General features: G+C 45.0%; 1 protein-coding gene across 1 annotated transcript in view; it reads right to left on the bottom strand.

Moving 5' to 3' along the window:
- Positions 1 to 428: 428 nt before the first annotated feature.
- LOC123024762 (TCDD inducible poly(ADP-ribose) polymerase) overlaps positions 429 to 16,240 on the bottom strand; it is a 28,052-nt gene continuing 12,240 nt past the window's right edge. Inside the window, exons 3-6 of the mRNA XM_044432897.1 lie at positions 4,763 to 4,931; positions 3,205 to 3,386; positions 2,093 to 2,362; positions 429 to 1,178 (exon numbers count right to left, since the gene is read on the bottom strand). Of these exons, the coding sequence (XP_044288832.1) occupies positions 731 to 1,178; positions 2,093 to 2,362; positions 3,205 to 3,386; positions 4,763 to 4,931 (1,069 nt within the window). The 3' untranslated portion in view covers positions 429 to 730. The remainder of the gene's footprint in view (positions 1,179 to 2,092; positions 2,363 to 3,204; positions 3,387 to 4,762; positions 4,932 to 16,240) is intronic.

The following is a 16,240-nucleotide window of genomic DNA, read 5'->3' as shown; positions in this document are numbered from 1 at the left end:
ACTGCTGTGTTTGTCTAATGCTGTATTTGCAATTGGATTCCAGAGTTACAAACACAGTTGTCCAACTGTCCGTTCTACATTTTGCTGACTATTCAAATCTCAGAATTTGAAGAGAAAAGAGCATTAGCTTGGAGCCCAACTGCAGGGAGCCAGATAATGGGATGAGCTCATAGCAAGGAAGTCCTTCTGCCAAAGTACTAGAATCTGCCTCTGACTGCCAACTGCCCAGAACTGGCCTGCTCTTGCGCTTGCATCTAAAATCCCCAGGCAGAGTTTTCCATGACAAGGAGTCAAGGGCCAATAAGTCAAACAGCTGCTCAAAATACAGGAGCAAAGGCTGGCAAGAAGTTGGCGACTCTAGAATTGAAAACTATACTGGCAAGCCAGACTACAAATGTTCACAACAACATCAGATCACATAGTTAAGATTGTTTAAAACATTACGTTTACTAACATAAATAGTGTTTATAACAAAAGGCACAGTTTCTCCCCCCACCCTCTCTGAACTATTAAACAATGGAAAAATATGTACAGTTTGCACAAAAAATAGCAAATGCACAATTGGTCTTTTTGGGAGTTTAAAAATGTTTTATTTTCCCACCCTAAACCCCCCATATCTTTATTAAAAGTTCCACAATTGTTGTTCCTCTCCCTGACAACAGGGTCCATTCTACAAATATCAGATTAAAGTTGGTTACAAACAATAACTTATCAACACGAAATCTATCTTTCAGATCAAGACAGTGTTGCTAACTTCTTCATACTGGATAACAAAATAGGGATAGCTCTGGTCATCGTTAAAAATTACAAAGATCTGAGGCTCAAAGAAGTTGTCCACGCAGGAGTCGTACAGGTCACTGGTGATACTGGCGGGGTTCACAGGGGGAGGTCTCCGCATACTGTGATTGCCCACTGTGTACCTGCCTGTCAGCACTTTCGCCAGGAACATGTAGTGGACCCCTTTGGGCGAGCGCTTGGAGAAGTTGTGAGAGTAGCTGGCTTTGCGAGCGAAGTAACTGCCTTGCCCAAACATGGTGGCATGCTTCCCACACACCCGAGGGTCAAAGTTGTGCTTGCAGATGCCGTCCACAACATCTTCCGAGGTCCCGTGAAACAAGTGTCTTTCGTTCATGATCCGGTCAAGTCCTGTCATTTTCTTAGACATATATTCCTTTTTTCTGGAAGTGAGGGAAAAACTTATTAAAGACATTAGCCCAGACCTCAGTGGTTGAAGCCCAACATATCCAGACCGATGCCAGACCCAGCCTCCAAAATCTCATCTTTGCTCTGGGTAGAGGTGTAATGCCTGAAGGAAGTGCTGATGGTACTATTCGGATGAAGCAACAACATTGCAAAATTCCTCTTTCTTAATCGGATTACTTCTCTGTACCACTGAACAGTAAAGCCCTGAAAATATACCCTGTATCCACTCTGAAGGGTCCTAAAGTGAGATGGAGAGCTCAGCACAAGGGCAGGCACTTGGCCCCCGTTGCTGGAGGTACCATTTCAGACTGAAGGCTGGGGACTGGAGTATCGAAAAGTACCACCAGGTTAACAACACACCACCTCACTTGGCCTCAGGCACGAAGCACACTTACAGCTACTGTTAATCTGGAAGAAGCACAGTGATGCCCATCTTTTGTTCTGCTGTGGTCTGATTCCCACTGGGGGCAACTGGGTGAGAGCTGGACGAATTGGGCCCAAGCCCCAAGTAAGTCGGGCTACCCTTTCTCACCTTCTCCTTCCCACCCAGCAATATTCTATAGAAGATGCAGAGCATGCTTGCCAAGGGCCACCTTACAGTCGCCTTAGCCACAGTGTGTCCAATCCTGTTTGAGAAAATATTCTGGCTAATGCTGGTATATCCCATGACAAGACCTGGCTTAAGCTTCTTCAAGTAGATTTTGTGCGTTGGGTGTATCATTTGGTGAAACGGGCTCACTCTTAAGTCAGTAAGCTTGGGGAGGCACACTCCATGGCATTCGTAATAAATCAGCATTTCACATTTGGCCCCCATCATGCTGCACGCCCCCTCAAAAGCAGGAAGTCACCCAATTAGTAAGACAAGTGCACTCATAAAACGGTGGCTCACCTCTTGTATTTCTCCCACAAAAACTGGTTTTGAACTCGCAGTATTTTCAAAATTCTGTATTTGGTCTCTGGCACAGTCTTATGGAAAAGATTATAAATGGTTCTGTAGCTTTTGTCTTCCTTTGAAACAGGCACTTGAATGAAGTCCTGAACTGGATCCATGCTAATCCACGTTTCAGGATAGAAGTTTGGAGAGGTAACCACTGTTGGGGATAAGACTTGTGAGGGAATGGCCTCAGTCGTTGGAACTGTGGGGTTGCCACCAAGAGTCCTAATGTTCGGGGAAATTCAAAAAGAGAAGGGCTCAATATGGCATCAGAAGTAAACTTTAGAGCTTATTTACAGCAGTTATTGTTCCCTGTATGCCATTCAGGGCTCAAAGGTTTCTCTTACAACCTTTTGGAAGGAGAAAAAATCTGTTCAACACCAGGAATCCCCTGAATTATCCGGGGGTTTGAGAAAGGGGGAGGGCAAGGGAAGGAGGCACAACATTTTGGAGAATTTGTGAGGTTTAGACTGGGCCCTGGAAGGGCTGGATTTAACCCCAGCCTTAGGCTCTGTGCTCCTAACTTAAACTTTTGAAGGAGAATTCAATAGCTGCAAGTGCAGAACGTATGTAGCCCACCGAATCCAAAAGCCATTCTACAGCATCCATCTTATTTGATTACATTTTTCCCCCTAGAGAGTTGGAGTAATTTTATGGTGCTGCTGCTATTACAAGTATTTCTGCATGCTTTCTAGTCAAAGACTCTCAGGGAGGTGTACAATACAAAACTGAAAAACATTTCGATCTGCTAAACCAAAAAAGCAGAACACCCTAATTAGGAACAAGAACAGTAATCAATTCAGGATTGTTTTAATTGTTGCTGGTTGCCCTGAGTGATGTATCCGCACCAGAAGGGAGGAATACAAAATGTTCATATAAACAAGCAACTCATCAACATATGGATCAGCCAGGAACTCCCAATAAGCACTGAAGTGACAGGAATGAATTTTATGAACTCAGCACTTGAGCACAAAGAACAGGGACGGGGCTGCCACATCTGTTGCCCCAGCCCAAGCCCACTGCTTACAACCCCCCCGCCCCACGAACTGAACGTCCTGTTAACTTACTGCAAGAAGGGCATGAGGATCACACAGGAGCGGAAGAGCGGCCTTTTCTTTATCTCTCTTCGAACACATGCATTCTGCTGGAAGCCATCTTTAATGTTCAAGATGTAACGATTGTGCCATGTAACAAACCGAACTTCTGCCAGCCCTCGACAGTTGGCTTCTTCTATCAATCGTACAACAGGCTGTTTTGAAAGCAAGAAAAATCTGTTTGACCAATGCAAATATTCTTATCTGGGATTGTTTAGCTTCGAAAAAAGGTAAGTAAGGGGAGGCATGAACTTGGGATTATCCATGAAGCTGACTGGTGGGAGATTCTGGACAGCTAACAGGAAGTACTCCTTTACACAGTGCAAATGGCAGAATTCACTCCTACACAATGGAGAGATGGCCACTGATTCTGGATGGCTTTAAAAGGGGAGTGGACAAATTCCTGGAGGAGAAGGCTATCCATGGCTGCTGGGAACTGGATGGCACTCTTGCATTTGTGTACTGCTTGTGGATTTCCCATGGGCGGCTGGAGACAGACCCTGCATCTGATCCAGCATAGCTGCTCTTACGCTATTTTGTTCTGAAATGTTTTTAAAGCAGAAATCCCATACAGAAAAAACTGCTGATCTAAACACTGATACTATCTCAGATAGATATCATTACTTTAATGCTTCAACATTATCATTTGTAGTTCCCTCAGATATGAATGTTGGCCTGGAAAACCAAAGCCCAATTAAATTATGAAGCTGACGGCTTTTTTATGACTGCCAAAGAGAATACACGCACATATCTATCCTTCACAAAAACAAATTGCTTGGCCCCGGTCTGTGTTTTTCAGAGGACCAATGAGCAGTAGCTCAAGGGCTTCTTTCTCTGAATACGTCAAGAATTTTGCTATGATCCCTTCGCCCACTATCTGCAGTGTAGTGGATTCTGTGATGAAGCCTCTGGCAATGATTGGCTAAGCTACCCTGACTTGACAGAACGGCAGGTCAAAGGGACTAGGAAATAAGTGATAGAAGCAGCAAAGATCTAAGAAAGGAGGTGGAAGAGGTCTGAAAAGGTTATCAGGCTAAGAGAAGCGGGATAGGGGAGTGACCCAGGGGAATAAGGGAGCAGAGAAGTCCAAGAGATAAAGAAAAACAGAGAGGGAAGCAAGATGGGTACAGAGGAGAGGTGCTTGCTGCCTGTAGCAAGATATGGCCGTGTGACATTTTTAGACTAAGCCCAAATTACCAAATTAGTCTAAAAAGCTTCTAAATATACAGTAGCAAATATAGGCACTTTCGTATGATCAAGGAGGATTGGGAGCTGTTTTATCCTGAGCCTGACCTCTGGTCTCTCTCGCCGAGTGTTGCTGACAGTGGCTGGCCAGTTTCAGGCAGGATTCCCTTCCAGCTGCACCTTCAGATGCCAGGGAGTGAACCTGTGCACAGAATAGGTGCTGCAGCAGGCAGAAGGCCACAGTTGAGCCTATGTTCAGTTCTCATGCATTATGGAAGTTTCTGGTCTCTAAAGCACTCCCCAACCCTGCTCCCCAGACAACATTCCCCCGCAGCGGGCAAATTACCTCCGAGTATTCTCTCCAGCCAAAGTGATCCCTGCAGAAGTATTTCCAGACCGTGTAGTAGTTGGAGTTGGCATTCGTACACACGGGTGTGGACAGTCTCCTCAACTGGTCAAATTCCGTTGTATCATAAAATGTCAAAGTATTCAAATCTACTAAGAATTCATGACCACTAGAGACAAAACAAAAGAAGGACAAATCAGTTTCCCCCCCATTGGCTGGAAGTTCGTTCGTTCTTTCTGTCATTCAGTCCGTCTGTCTGTCTGTCTTTGCAGGAGCACACGTTTTAAGAAACAACGTGCCTATCCACTGCCTCTCAGGAACTTAGTCTGTTTAATTTGGTCCTGAAACTGGCCAGGTTTGGAGCAGCAAGGGGCCCCACCCCCTGAAAAAAAAGGTCACACAGTGAACTATTGGAAGCAGCAAACAGTGCAGATTTAGAGTGAAGAATACAACATGATCAAATGTGTAGAGTCAGCCCATCTGCATACCATGCCAGTCCTAAAGAGAAGCAAACAGAATCTCATTCCTGCTGCTGATGCACAGACCTCCTGCTCGAGACAGTACAGCACTAAGACCTGTGCTAGCTTAATAGACCCCTTCCCTATCCATTCTCATTGGGGGTGTGGAGGGATACAAATGCAGTGTAAGCTTTTCCCTCTCTTGCAAGGAACCCAAGGTAACTCCTCCACTCCTTTTTATCCTCACAAGAGCAACCCTGTGCGGTAGGTTTAGGCTGAGAGTGAGTGACTGGCTCAAAGTCACCCAAATCAGAACATACTGATTTAGGGCCACATGCAGTCACGTAGACAGTCCACTGAAACACGTGACTGCTGTCCCAGTGGACTGACTGCATTATCCATTGGAGGCAAAAGAAACAAGAAACAAGGTGCTCTTATTGGAAAGGAACACAGAGTGCAAATCTCTCAACCCTACTCAAATTAGTGAGCAAAACTGCTGCAAGGTATTTATGAGGCCATCATTTACAGGAAGGGAGGCCAACAAGCATTAACAGGCCAGCATTCTGTTGCAAGGTTCCCCGCAACAGAGACAATCCTTGGAATGGGCGAACCACTATTCCTCCCAGATCTAGTAAGGAGATAGTAAAACGTGAGTAAGGCAGGGCAGGAGGAAGATGAGGCAAAGGGACTGGCTATTCCCAAAAATGGTAGCAGACATAAGAGCAGTTCCAGGTTGTGTAATGCAGGGATTCTACTTTTCTTGGAACTGGAAAGAGCACAAAAAACGGAGGTGGGCATCCTTACAAAGCACAACACCTGGACAAAGTGTTGTACCTCTGAGCAAGAGCTTTCCTAGGCAACAGCCTACTTCATCAGATCCACAGAAGCCGGGGTCCAGCAAAGGTGCACTGTGACTGAAAGATGACCCTTGGCATCTATTTGTGGTATGACACTAGATGAACTAACGGCGCCGTGTACACCTCTGCCCTGCCAGAGATCGCCTGGCTGTCTCAGGGCCCTCACACATTAATGCGTAATGCAGACACACTGGTCAGCCTCACTTCCAAAGCAGTGAGTGACTGATGAGGCAACATAACGGAGCTCTCTGCAAGAGTTGGTGTCAGGGAAGAGCAAATGTAGCTAGATTAGGAACAGGACATCTGCTGCTGATGCTCGTTTTTTCTTCCTTTTTTGCACCCTTGTCTTTTATCACCTGTGCAGGAAAAGGAAGGAGGCCACTGGGACAGTTTTAAAAAAGTGCTGTTTATTTTTCTCTAAGATTTAAGCCACAGTGAATGCCCCGACTGATTGCTATATAACCCCCCTACGATCCTTTAACATGGAATTTTATGCATGTTATTTGAAAAATCTGGAACACTGAATATATAGTGCTGAGACTTTCCAGATAACTTGAGAATAAAATGTAGATTCAGCGCAGGTTTGGTGCAAGAATGCTTGCAATGTATTTTTACCTTAGTTAATTTCCAGTGTTCAGAAATGTGAACTAGATGAGGTCACTTTCAAATTGTGGAATAAATCTCACCCAGCATTTAAGCAGAGTTTCAGATCAACTTTGTACTCCACCATTGAAAGTCAAAATTTCCAAGGAATTTTGGAAATTACTTGTGGGAATTTGCAAAAGAGAAAGGGGGCTTTGAGATGTTAGGGGCTAATTATCTAGTAACTACGTTCTGTTTCAAGTCTTTTAAAATTGTTTAAGATCACTTTAAGACTATAAAACAGCTTGCCCCAGGTATAAATGCTGGCCCCATGATACTATATGATCCCCATGAAAAATATAGTATGAAATATAAAACCATAGTATTTATTCTCACAATATACCCTTAGATCTCTGTAAAAATACCTTCCTTTGCAGTCACAGGTTACGTAAGCCAAAACAGGAACTTAATAGCGCAATCCTGAGCAAGATTAAGCAAAAAAGAAAAAGAAAAAAAGAGCCAACTCCCAGCATTCACTAGTCATTCAGGGAGCTGCAGGATTCTTTTCCATCTCAACATGCACAGAACTGAGCCATAAATACATCAGTGTGTAGCAGCAGTTTTTTTCAACCTTGATGAGTCAAGCACTACACTTCAGCATCATAATTCTCCATCTACAAAACGAAAAAGACTTGGGCTCTCTTATGAATTGCTGAAGAAATTTAGCAATTGTTTCCATGAGACGAGCTCCCCAACTGATACCCAATTCTTCCAAGAGCATAAAAAGAACACAGCATGCAGATACGTGTTGGAAGACTTGCACTTTTATCTCACACTTCTTTTAGGGAGCTCAGGAAGGCATATAGGCTCCTTCTCCCATTTTACCCTATGAACTACCCTGTGAAATAGGCTGAGCCAGAAGCCAGTGGCTGTCCCAGCTCATCTTGGGGTCTAGTCTGGGAATCCGGAGCAAGTCCTCATCCAAAACTCTAAAGCAGGAATGCACAGCCTTTGTAACCTAAGGACTGAACGCAATGCTAGATTGGATTCCACTGTACAGATACCAGAACCAGCATCAAGAGTAGGCATGGCTGGGTGCCTGCTGAGGATCCAAACCCCAGAGGGGCCCACTGACAAGAACCCCCTTGGAGTTGTCCCTCCTGTTCACCATGGCAACCTTATTGTTCACCAGCCTGTTGGTCTGGTATTGGTGAGAAGCAGCAGCACTTGATAGTACTGTCTATTCAGCAGCCATGATGGGAAAGAAAAGGCCAAGCCATAGAAGCCAGAGACAATGGCAACGAGAAGAAAGACTTGCTGAAGGAGAGAGCCCACTGAAAACCTAGAGCCAGCCCAGATGCATGCACAGAAGTGATCCAGATCATTCTTTCCTAGCCATGGTGGGGCAAAACAGATCTTGGTCAGGACTGCTGGAAACTAGTGGGAGAGGAATGTACAGCAGGAGGCTCAGGGAACTTATGTGGAGCTTCTGGGTTGTGCATCCCCACTCAAGCACTTCACCACTCCTGCTGCCAATTGCCGCTGGCTATTACTTCCCCAGCACCAGCTCCCAGTCAGCTTGGGTCTGCAATGCTCCTAGCAGGCCCATCTGTGCTTGTCAACCCTGCTACAAAATACTGCATTTTTCGCTCTATAAGATGCACTTCCCCCCCTCAAAAGTAAGGGGAAATGTCTGTGCGTCTTATAGAGCGAATGTGTGTGTGCCCGACGCCCGGGACGCTGCCAGCCGCCTGCACCATGTGGCACCACCTGGCCAGCATGCACTCAGCGCGCGCTGCTCCACCCCCCCTCCAGCACAGGTGAGAGCTGTGCCGCTCAGGGGGAGAGGGGTGGAGCAGGAGCCGCGGGCTTTAACCCGCCGGCTGCACGGAGAGATGGACTGCTCACCCCCACCGCCCAGGAAGACCTGCTGCCGCCGCGCCGCCTGGAAGACCACCGCTGGCACGCTGCCGGCCTGGCTGCACCACGTGGCACCACCTGGCCGGCATGTGCTCGGCGTGCCCTGCTCCGCCGCCCGCCCCCAGCACAGGTGAGAGCTGTGCTGCTCAGGGGGAGCGGTGCGGAGGAGGAGCCGCCGCAGGCTTTAACCCGCCGGCTGCACGGAGAGACAGACTGCTCACCCCCACTGCCTGGGAAGACCTGCCGCCGCGCCGCCTGAAGACCACTGCCGGCACACTGCCGGCCCAGCTGCACCACACCTGGTCGGCACGCCCTGCTCTGCCCCCCTCCTCCGGCGCAGGTGAGAAATGTTAATCACAGGTTGGTGTTTTCAAATGGCAACCCGTCTTTTAATGAAGCCCATGGGGAAGTGATGGGGAATGTGCCTGTGATTATCAGGAAGCTTTCCATGGATCCCTCCTCTAAAAACTAGGTGCGTCTTATGGTCAGGTGCGTCTTATAGAGTGAAAAATACAGTAGTTTGAGTCTGTTGCACTTGTAACTGGCATTACAACGGAGTTGGCCAGCTCAAGTGTTCTACCGAAGTGAATAGCAGCAGCTTATGTTTAAATTAAAACAGGTATTTGAGTTTCAGGAGGAACAGAATTAAGAATATTCCATAATGCAATTGTTTGGAAATAATTCTACAGAAAAGTGCAAAAACAAACTAAGGTATCTCCTCATCTGCCCACACATCCCCATTTTTGTTGCCGTATCAATATATATTCTTCACCAAACTAGAAGGGGAAGATTCCCTGCTTGGTCACCTGAGGGTAATCTCCACCTTCCATAAGCAACTGTTGACCAGCTCCTGACCAGCATGTATTATTTGATGCAACAGCTGATGGTTTTTCAAAAAGGTCCTAAGGCACAGACTGAAAATGAGCCTAAGCTTTGTGGGAGAAGGGTAGGATAAAAACATGATAAATTTCTAGTATTCCTACAAGGTACTTCCAGAAGACCAAACTACCCAATAATAAATTCTTATAAAAGTGAACACCTTAGAGTAGCATATTCCACAAGTGAACTCTAGATGTCTGCCTTTATAAGGTTCTTTCTATCCAAACTTCAATTTGAAGTGTTTGCAGCCCCAATGAAGCAGTTTAGAGCATTAAGAAGAGACTATACCAGGATTTTATTGTCTCATTTGTTAGCAGTTGGCTTGGAGAAATATGTGAAGACCTCATAATTTATAAACCTACTGCATCTTGAACGGAGTATTCAAGAACTTAATATGACAACTGTGTTAGTAAGGCTCCGTACATATTGATCCGCTTGCACATTCCAAGGGAACAACTGCAATTTGTGTTTCGAGTTATGGGGCAGGTGGGGAAGGCAGGTTAAAAAAAAACAGGTTTATCATCTCATACACATATGGAACTCAGCAACCACAGTAGGAGCTCAAGTACAATTCCAACTTTAGAAGTTCATACAGCAAAATGTATGAAATGCTTTTGGGTAGGAGTACACACCAATCACACGAATCTATTTTGGTGGCTAATGGAACAGCTTAATTCAACACAAACTGCTTTACAGGCTGGTTTCAGCGGAGAACAGAACCTTACTCCTGGAACGTCAAAGCACCATGACTTCCCATTATCTACTGCTGGGCAATCAAACAAAATTGATGTAATCCGCAGGAGGAACAAGCCCTTCCAAGTCGATTAAACCACCAAATTTTAAATAGGTGCAAAATCTGTTGTAGGTGGAAAGAGGAAAAATGCAGGATATAAGTGCAATGTAATAAAATAGTTGGGGTAAAAAGTATGTATTTCTGTGTGAAAATAACATGTTTCTTACAGGTGCTCTTATGAGAGAAACTTGCTTGTTCAGAGGGGCAAAAAAAAAGAAAAAAGAAAAAAGCATTTCCCTTCCCTACCTCACAACAGCAGGGAAAGTAAATTTGCATGATTCTGAACAATTAGAACAATAAAAGTAAAATGATTTTCAGGAGAATAGATGCAATGGGAAACAAACAACATTTTAGGGAAGATTGATTTGCTGCTTCATAGACAGCACAAGTCACAGAAATTTTAAATGCATTATCCCTGAAGAGGATTGATGACACTGCAAGAAAACATAGCCTATGCATGGTGCAGAACTTGTGTGCAAGTGAATAGTGTAGCTGGAGAGCTGGTAAAATTTAGTGCATTTTAGAAAACAACTTATTCTCTTTTTAAATATATGCTGTGTTCTTTGCTGTGCTGTATCCAATTTGTATTTAATTAACATTGTATGGTACTTGTGTGGTACAACTTTCTTCAAAATCCCAAAATGCAGTGAACATACAAGAGCAGCCTCTCATAAATTCCTTCCCCATCCTGCCCACAACATACGTCATTTGAAGGTAAGACAAAAGGAGAGATGTGGTAAAAAGCCACGGTGCCTGGGTAGAAGACAGACCTGCTGGTCACCAGACTACATTCCCCTATGGCCTGCCATGCTGCAAGTTTCCTTTTATGCAGAGCTTGGATCCGGGTGAAATATATTCCACCTCAACGGCTTGGGACCTGGGTATCTAAAGGAACACTTGTGTCCATATATGCCCTCCCACCCCTTGAGATCGGCAGCAGAGGCCCTTCTCCGGGAACCCTCAGTGAAAGATATTAGGAGGGTGAGTACCCCGAGGGCCTTCTCTGCGGTGGCACCCCACCTATGGAGTGCGCTCCCCAGAGAGGTCCACTAGGCGCCGTCATTATTTACTTTTTGGCACCAGGCCAAGACCTTTTTATTTAAAAGTTATTTTAATTGTTAATTTATGAATTGTATTTATGGGGTTTTTATGTACATGCTGAGATGTTTCCGGTTTTTTAACTCTAATTGTATAAACTGTTTATTTATGTTTATTATTGTTGTAAGCCGCCCCAAGGCTTTTTGTGAATGGGGCGGCATAAAAATGGTTTAAACAAACAAACAAACAAACAAATTCATTTTTGCAGATACACTTTGTTCCCTGCACCCCTTCCCAAATGAAAGGATACGGATTCTTTTCATTTGGTACGATCTGTGGGACCCTTGCTTCCCTTTGGATGAAACCCAATCAGATCAACTTAGTTCATAAGTCATCCAAATCCAGTGTGCAGCCACACTTCCTAGTAGGAATTGTGGTAACCCCAGATGCTTCGGGTTACACCTCCTACAAGTTCTGAGCAGTAGCTACGCTTCCTGGGTCTTTGTAGGCCAAAACAGTTGGAAGGCATCAGGTATGAAAAGGTTGGTTTAGAATGTGAGAGGGCATTGAAAACAGCTTTGATAGAATGGCTAGCTGTCTTGTGTTCTAACAAAACGGAATAGACAACACTTCAATATAAAACCCGTATTTTTGAAGCTTGGAGGCTCACTCTGCCCAAGCTTTTAAGTTTCTTCCTTGGTTTTTTTGTGGGCATTTGCTTTAATGGGTTTATCTGTACTTAAATCAACTCTCAGGAGAACCCCTGATATTACAAATCTAAACAAAGTGCTTGGGAAAGAGTGGGAGAGGACATGGTTCTTTTGTGCAAAAGGGAATTGCTTGGGGGTAGGAAAGAGGCACACCAAGTGTTAAAAACTGTCTCCAAAATACAGTGGCATAACACTTAACATGCCCCAACAATGAGGGGTTTGTCAGAGCAGCTGCAAGAAAATGAAAAGCCATGAGGACCTCTAAGTTAACAGCTGTGTTTCCTCTAGCCCAGTAGATCGTTTCTTCGTCTTCTTTTCCTCCTTCTTCAAAAAAAGATACAATGGTTTTTGAAGAAATTAGCCTGCTTTGTTTAATCGGAGATGAAGCAATTTGTGCTGAAGTTCATCGGCTCACTTTAAAATTGCCACAAGAGGTTGCCATTTGCCATCTGTAAACTTAGGGAGCCATAAAGAAAATTTAACACATTAAGACAATCAATCCTTCCACGTCACCCTTGCAGCAGACCTGCGTGAGAGGGGCGGCACTGGAAGAAACCCATGCTGGGTGGGTGAGGTGGAGACAGGGGAAAAAAGGAATCAACAGCCAGGAATGCACTAAGCCATGTCAATATTGTAGTGAGCTAACGTAGATGAGCACCCAGGATATTCTGTTTCTTCACACGATGTTCTACAGGAAACTGAAACAGGAAAGAAGCCAATTCATACATGCACACACCCATCTGGAAACCGAAATGCTCAAAACAACCTGAACTGATTAGCAGAATTATACGTCCCAAAGCAATTTGCATAAAGTAGGCTAAATTTTGATTACATGCATGCCCACACATACAGCACTTCCCATTTGGTGTACACCGCTCCTGATTTCACAGTAAGCAGGCTTCTGCATCATCTCCACCATCCCGTGTCTTTGCCACAATCACCAGTGCCACACATTTTCCTCTAACTCTATGCAGCAAGGACAAGGAACCCTTGCTGGGGAGCCCAATATGGAGAGTAGATTTTAATCCTCTTCCCAAGCTCCCAGTCCAGATAAGGCTCTGCTAGTGCTGCTTAGAACAGATAAATTTAAGCCAACTAAACTAATCCACCCTAACAGTTTGCTACTCAGTTTGGGTAGCAAGCTAGAATTTGTGAGAGCCATTTTGGCTAAAGGGGCAAGATGGAGCTCGAATGAATGAATGTTTTTGGTTCGCCAGAACAGATGTGGCAGGTGGCCACAAGAACTGCGATATGGGTCATGTGTTGCCCACCCTGCTATTCAAGTTCTGTGCCCTCTGAATGCAGAAGCTCCATTCTATGAATACACAGTATACTTTCAGCACGGAAAGCTTAAAGAGAACAGTCACAATTTAAACAGCTGATGTTGGCTTCTGAAGCTCAACCTGGCACATTTAGCAGACAACTAACATCCTTCCTCAATCATCACGGCAAACTTCAGAATCAACTCCAAATACCCATGCCCCAAAAAGAACCTGGCATGCAGGAGAGACATTCTGTACTGGTGTGGAATTCCCTGCTCCTAGACAGCAAGCTCAAGCATTTTAAACTATCTTTCCCAAACCTCTAGATGTGTTTTTAATTGCAACTCGCACCATCTCCAGCATGCCCATTTGTATTTTGTGGTAGAGCAGATGCAGGTTGGATTCTCATGTCACAAGGTGGCATGATAAATTTGCTGGTTGGTGGCATCATCAGAGCTCAATCCCAGCATTTCAGCATGGTACATTTGGTATCCCAAAGTCACAGAGATTCAACAATTTGTTCTAACATTCCCCTGCCTCCCTGAAGCTACAGATGACATCTGGGCCCAGGAGTGCCATTTTACCACAGGTGATGAGGAAACACCATAGGCATCCGATCTCTACCCCCTGCAGCTCCCTAGCAACCCTCATCATCACTCCCTTTGTTTGTATTGGCTGAGTGATGACTGTTTACTCTCTAAAGGTGAATGCATGGAGGGAGAAGGGAGAATTGGGGCCAAGCTGTTTGCTTTAAACAGGCAGCCGGGGTCATCAGGAACAAGGCAGTGCAGTGGAGGAAGCTGCTTGCAGGGGCTGTTGGGATGCAGAGCAAGAGCAGGAGGATGGAACAGCGGGTCTGAGCGACTGCCTGACTGGTAAGTTGAAGCAAAAATCTGTGCTGTGTGGAAATGGCACAGCACTGTTTGCCGTGACGTGCAGACCCAGCTGCAGGAATGCGAGCAACTTCTCAGTTTCACCACAAACCGACTTGGCAGGCAAATCATAGCTCTTTGTGTCTCCACTACAATATGGGGGTGCCGTTCTCCTACCTCACAGGTTTACCTCAAGATTTAAACAGTCAGGTAAACCTTCTGACATGTTGAAAAACCACGAACTTTTTGTTCATGGTTGTTCTTTGACTACTCAGAGAAGTATAACACAAATACATTGTATTCTCAGTGAGCCATAGCTATAATACAGACACACACAAAATGATAACCCAGGAACAGAGAACCCATGGTACAGTAAAAGCCACCCACGATGATACAATAACCCATATGCAACCCATTCTCTGTGTTGTCATGACATGCAAACCAGGGCAACTGAAGGTTCAGTGGAAAAAGTCCTCACAGCTGTATATGGCTGAAAACCTGTACTTGTTCACTCTGTTACAAGCTGCCCTTGGAACAAGGCTGAAGTCAGGGCAGACAGCAAGAGTCAGCCCACCATCACATGTACATTTGGCACAGACATCATTAACCACAGTCTGGTGGCTAGAAAGCTCCTGAGTCAGGACAGGAGGGCATGGTGCTCCTTCTCGGACAGCCTGACACTGATCTGGCATTTCAGTGACTGTGCCCTGATTCACTGGCAGGGGCCACAAGTTGCTGCGTGCTCAGTAAACAGACGGAGGCCTGGAGGGAAGTATAGGGGAAACACTGCAGGAGGAGTGAAGTTTTGCTTAATCACACTGGGGAACTGGTAGACTAAGTCCTTTGTTCTACTTCTGCCTCACCCTTTATGGCCTAGCAACAGTAACTATGTAGACGTGCAACACAAGCAGAGTTCTCACCTTGCACAATTCCAAGCTGTGAATTTTTCATGTAATGAGGGGGGGAGTTGTTGTTTTTAAGGAGGAATGGTTTAGTTTTAGTTCTTGCTTCCAGGACACTGGCAAAATGCCAGGCAGCATGCTGCCCAATCTGCTGCATTAAATAAGACACTCATTTGCCAAATTTATGTTTGCCCAGGAACTTTATGGTTTCTCCTGTAGGAGGAATGAACCAACCTGAATTCTTCAACCTTGCAAGATACTTTAAATTACAAGAAAGCACAAATACTGAAGATAAATATTAATATTCCCTAATAAGAAACAGCTAATTTTTACAGTTTATGGTGCAGTTGCTTTGAAGAAAGACCTCACCAGAGTAAAGGTTGTTTTCAAATCAAGAAATCAGTTTCTAAAGCCATACAGGTGTTACAGCGCATCTATAAATAGAGCCACTTCTTTTTTTTAATAATCTGGCCAAGGTTTTGTTATAACCTAGACATAAATAAATAAATAACAAAAAAGCCTTGATGCGGGTGAAAGAGGAGAGCACAAAAGTTGGCTTGAAACTCAACATTAAGAAAACTGAGTTCATGGCATCAGGTCCTATCACTTCCTGGCAAATAGATAGGGAAGAAATGGAGGTAGTGACAGATTTTATTTTCCTGGGCTCCAAGTTTACCGCAGACAGGGAGCGCAGCCAAGAAACTAAAAGACGCTTGCTCCTGGGGAGGAAAGCGATGGCAAATCTAGACAGCATACTAAAAAGCAGAGACATCACCCTGCCAACAAAAGTGTGTATAGTCAAGGCTATGGTTTTCCCAGTTGCAATGTATGGCTGTGAAAGCTGGACCATAAGGAAGGCTGAGCGCCAAAGGACTGAGACCTTAGAATTGTGGTGCTGGAGGAGACTCCTGTGAGTCCCTTGGATCGCAAGGCGATCAAACCGGTCAGTCCTAGAGGAGATCAACCCTGACTGCTCTTTAGAAGGCCAGATACTGAAGATGAAACTCAAATACTTTGGCCACCTAATGAGAAGGAAGGACTCCCTGGAGAAGAGCCTAATGCTGGGAACAATAGATGGCAAAAGAAGGAGGGGACAGCAGAGAATGAGGTGGCTAGATGGAGTCACTGAAGCAGTTGGTGTGAGCTTAAGTGGACTCCAGGGGATGGTGGAGGACAGGGGAGCCTGGAGAAATGTTGTCCATGGG

The sequence above is a fragment of the Varanus komodoensis genome, unplaced genomic scaffold, assembly GCF_004798865.1.
Source record: "Varanus komodoensis strain SLA01 unplaced genomic scaffold, ASM479886v1 scaffold25, whole genome shotgun sequence".
Lineage (NCBI taxonomy): Eukaryota > Metazoa > Chordata > Lepidosauria > Squamata > Varanidae > Varanus > Varanus komodoensis.
This window is presented reverse-complemented; position numbering and strand designations above follow the sequence as displayed.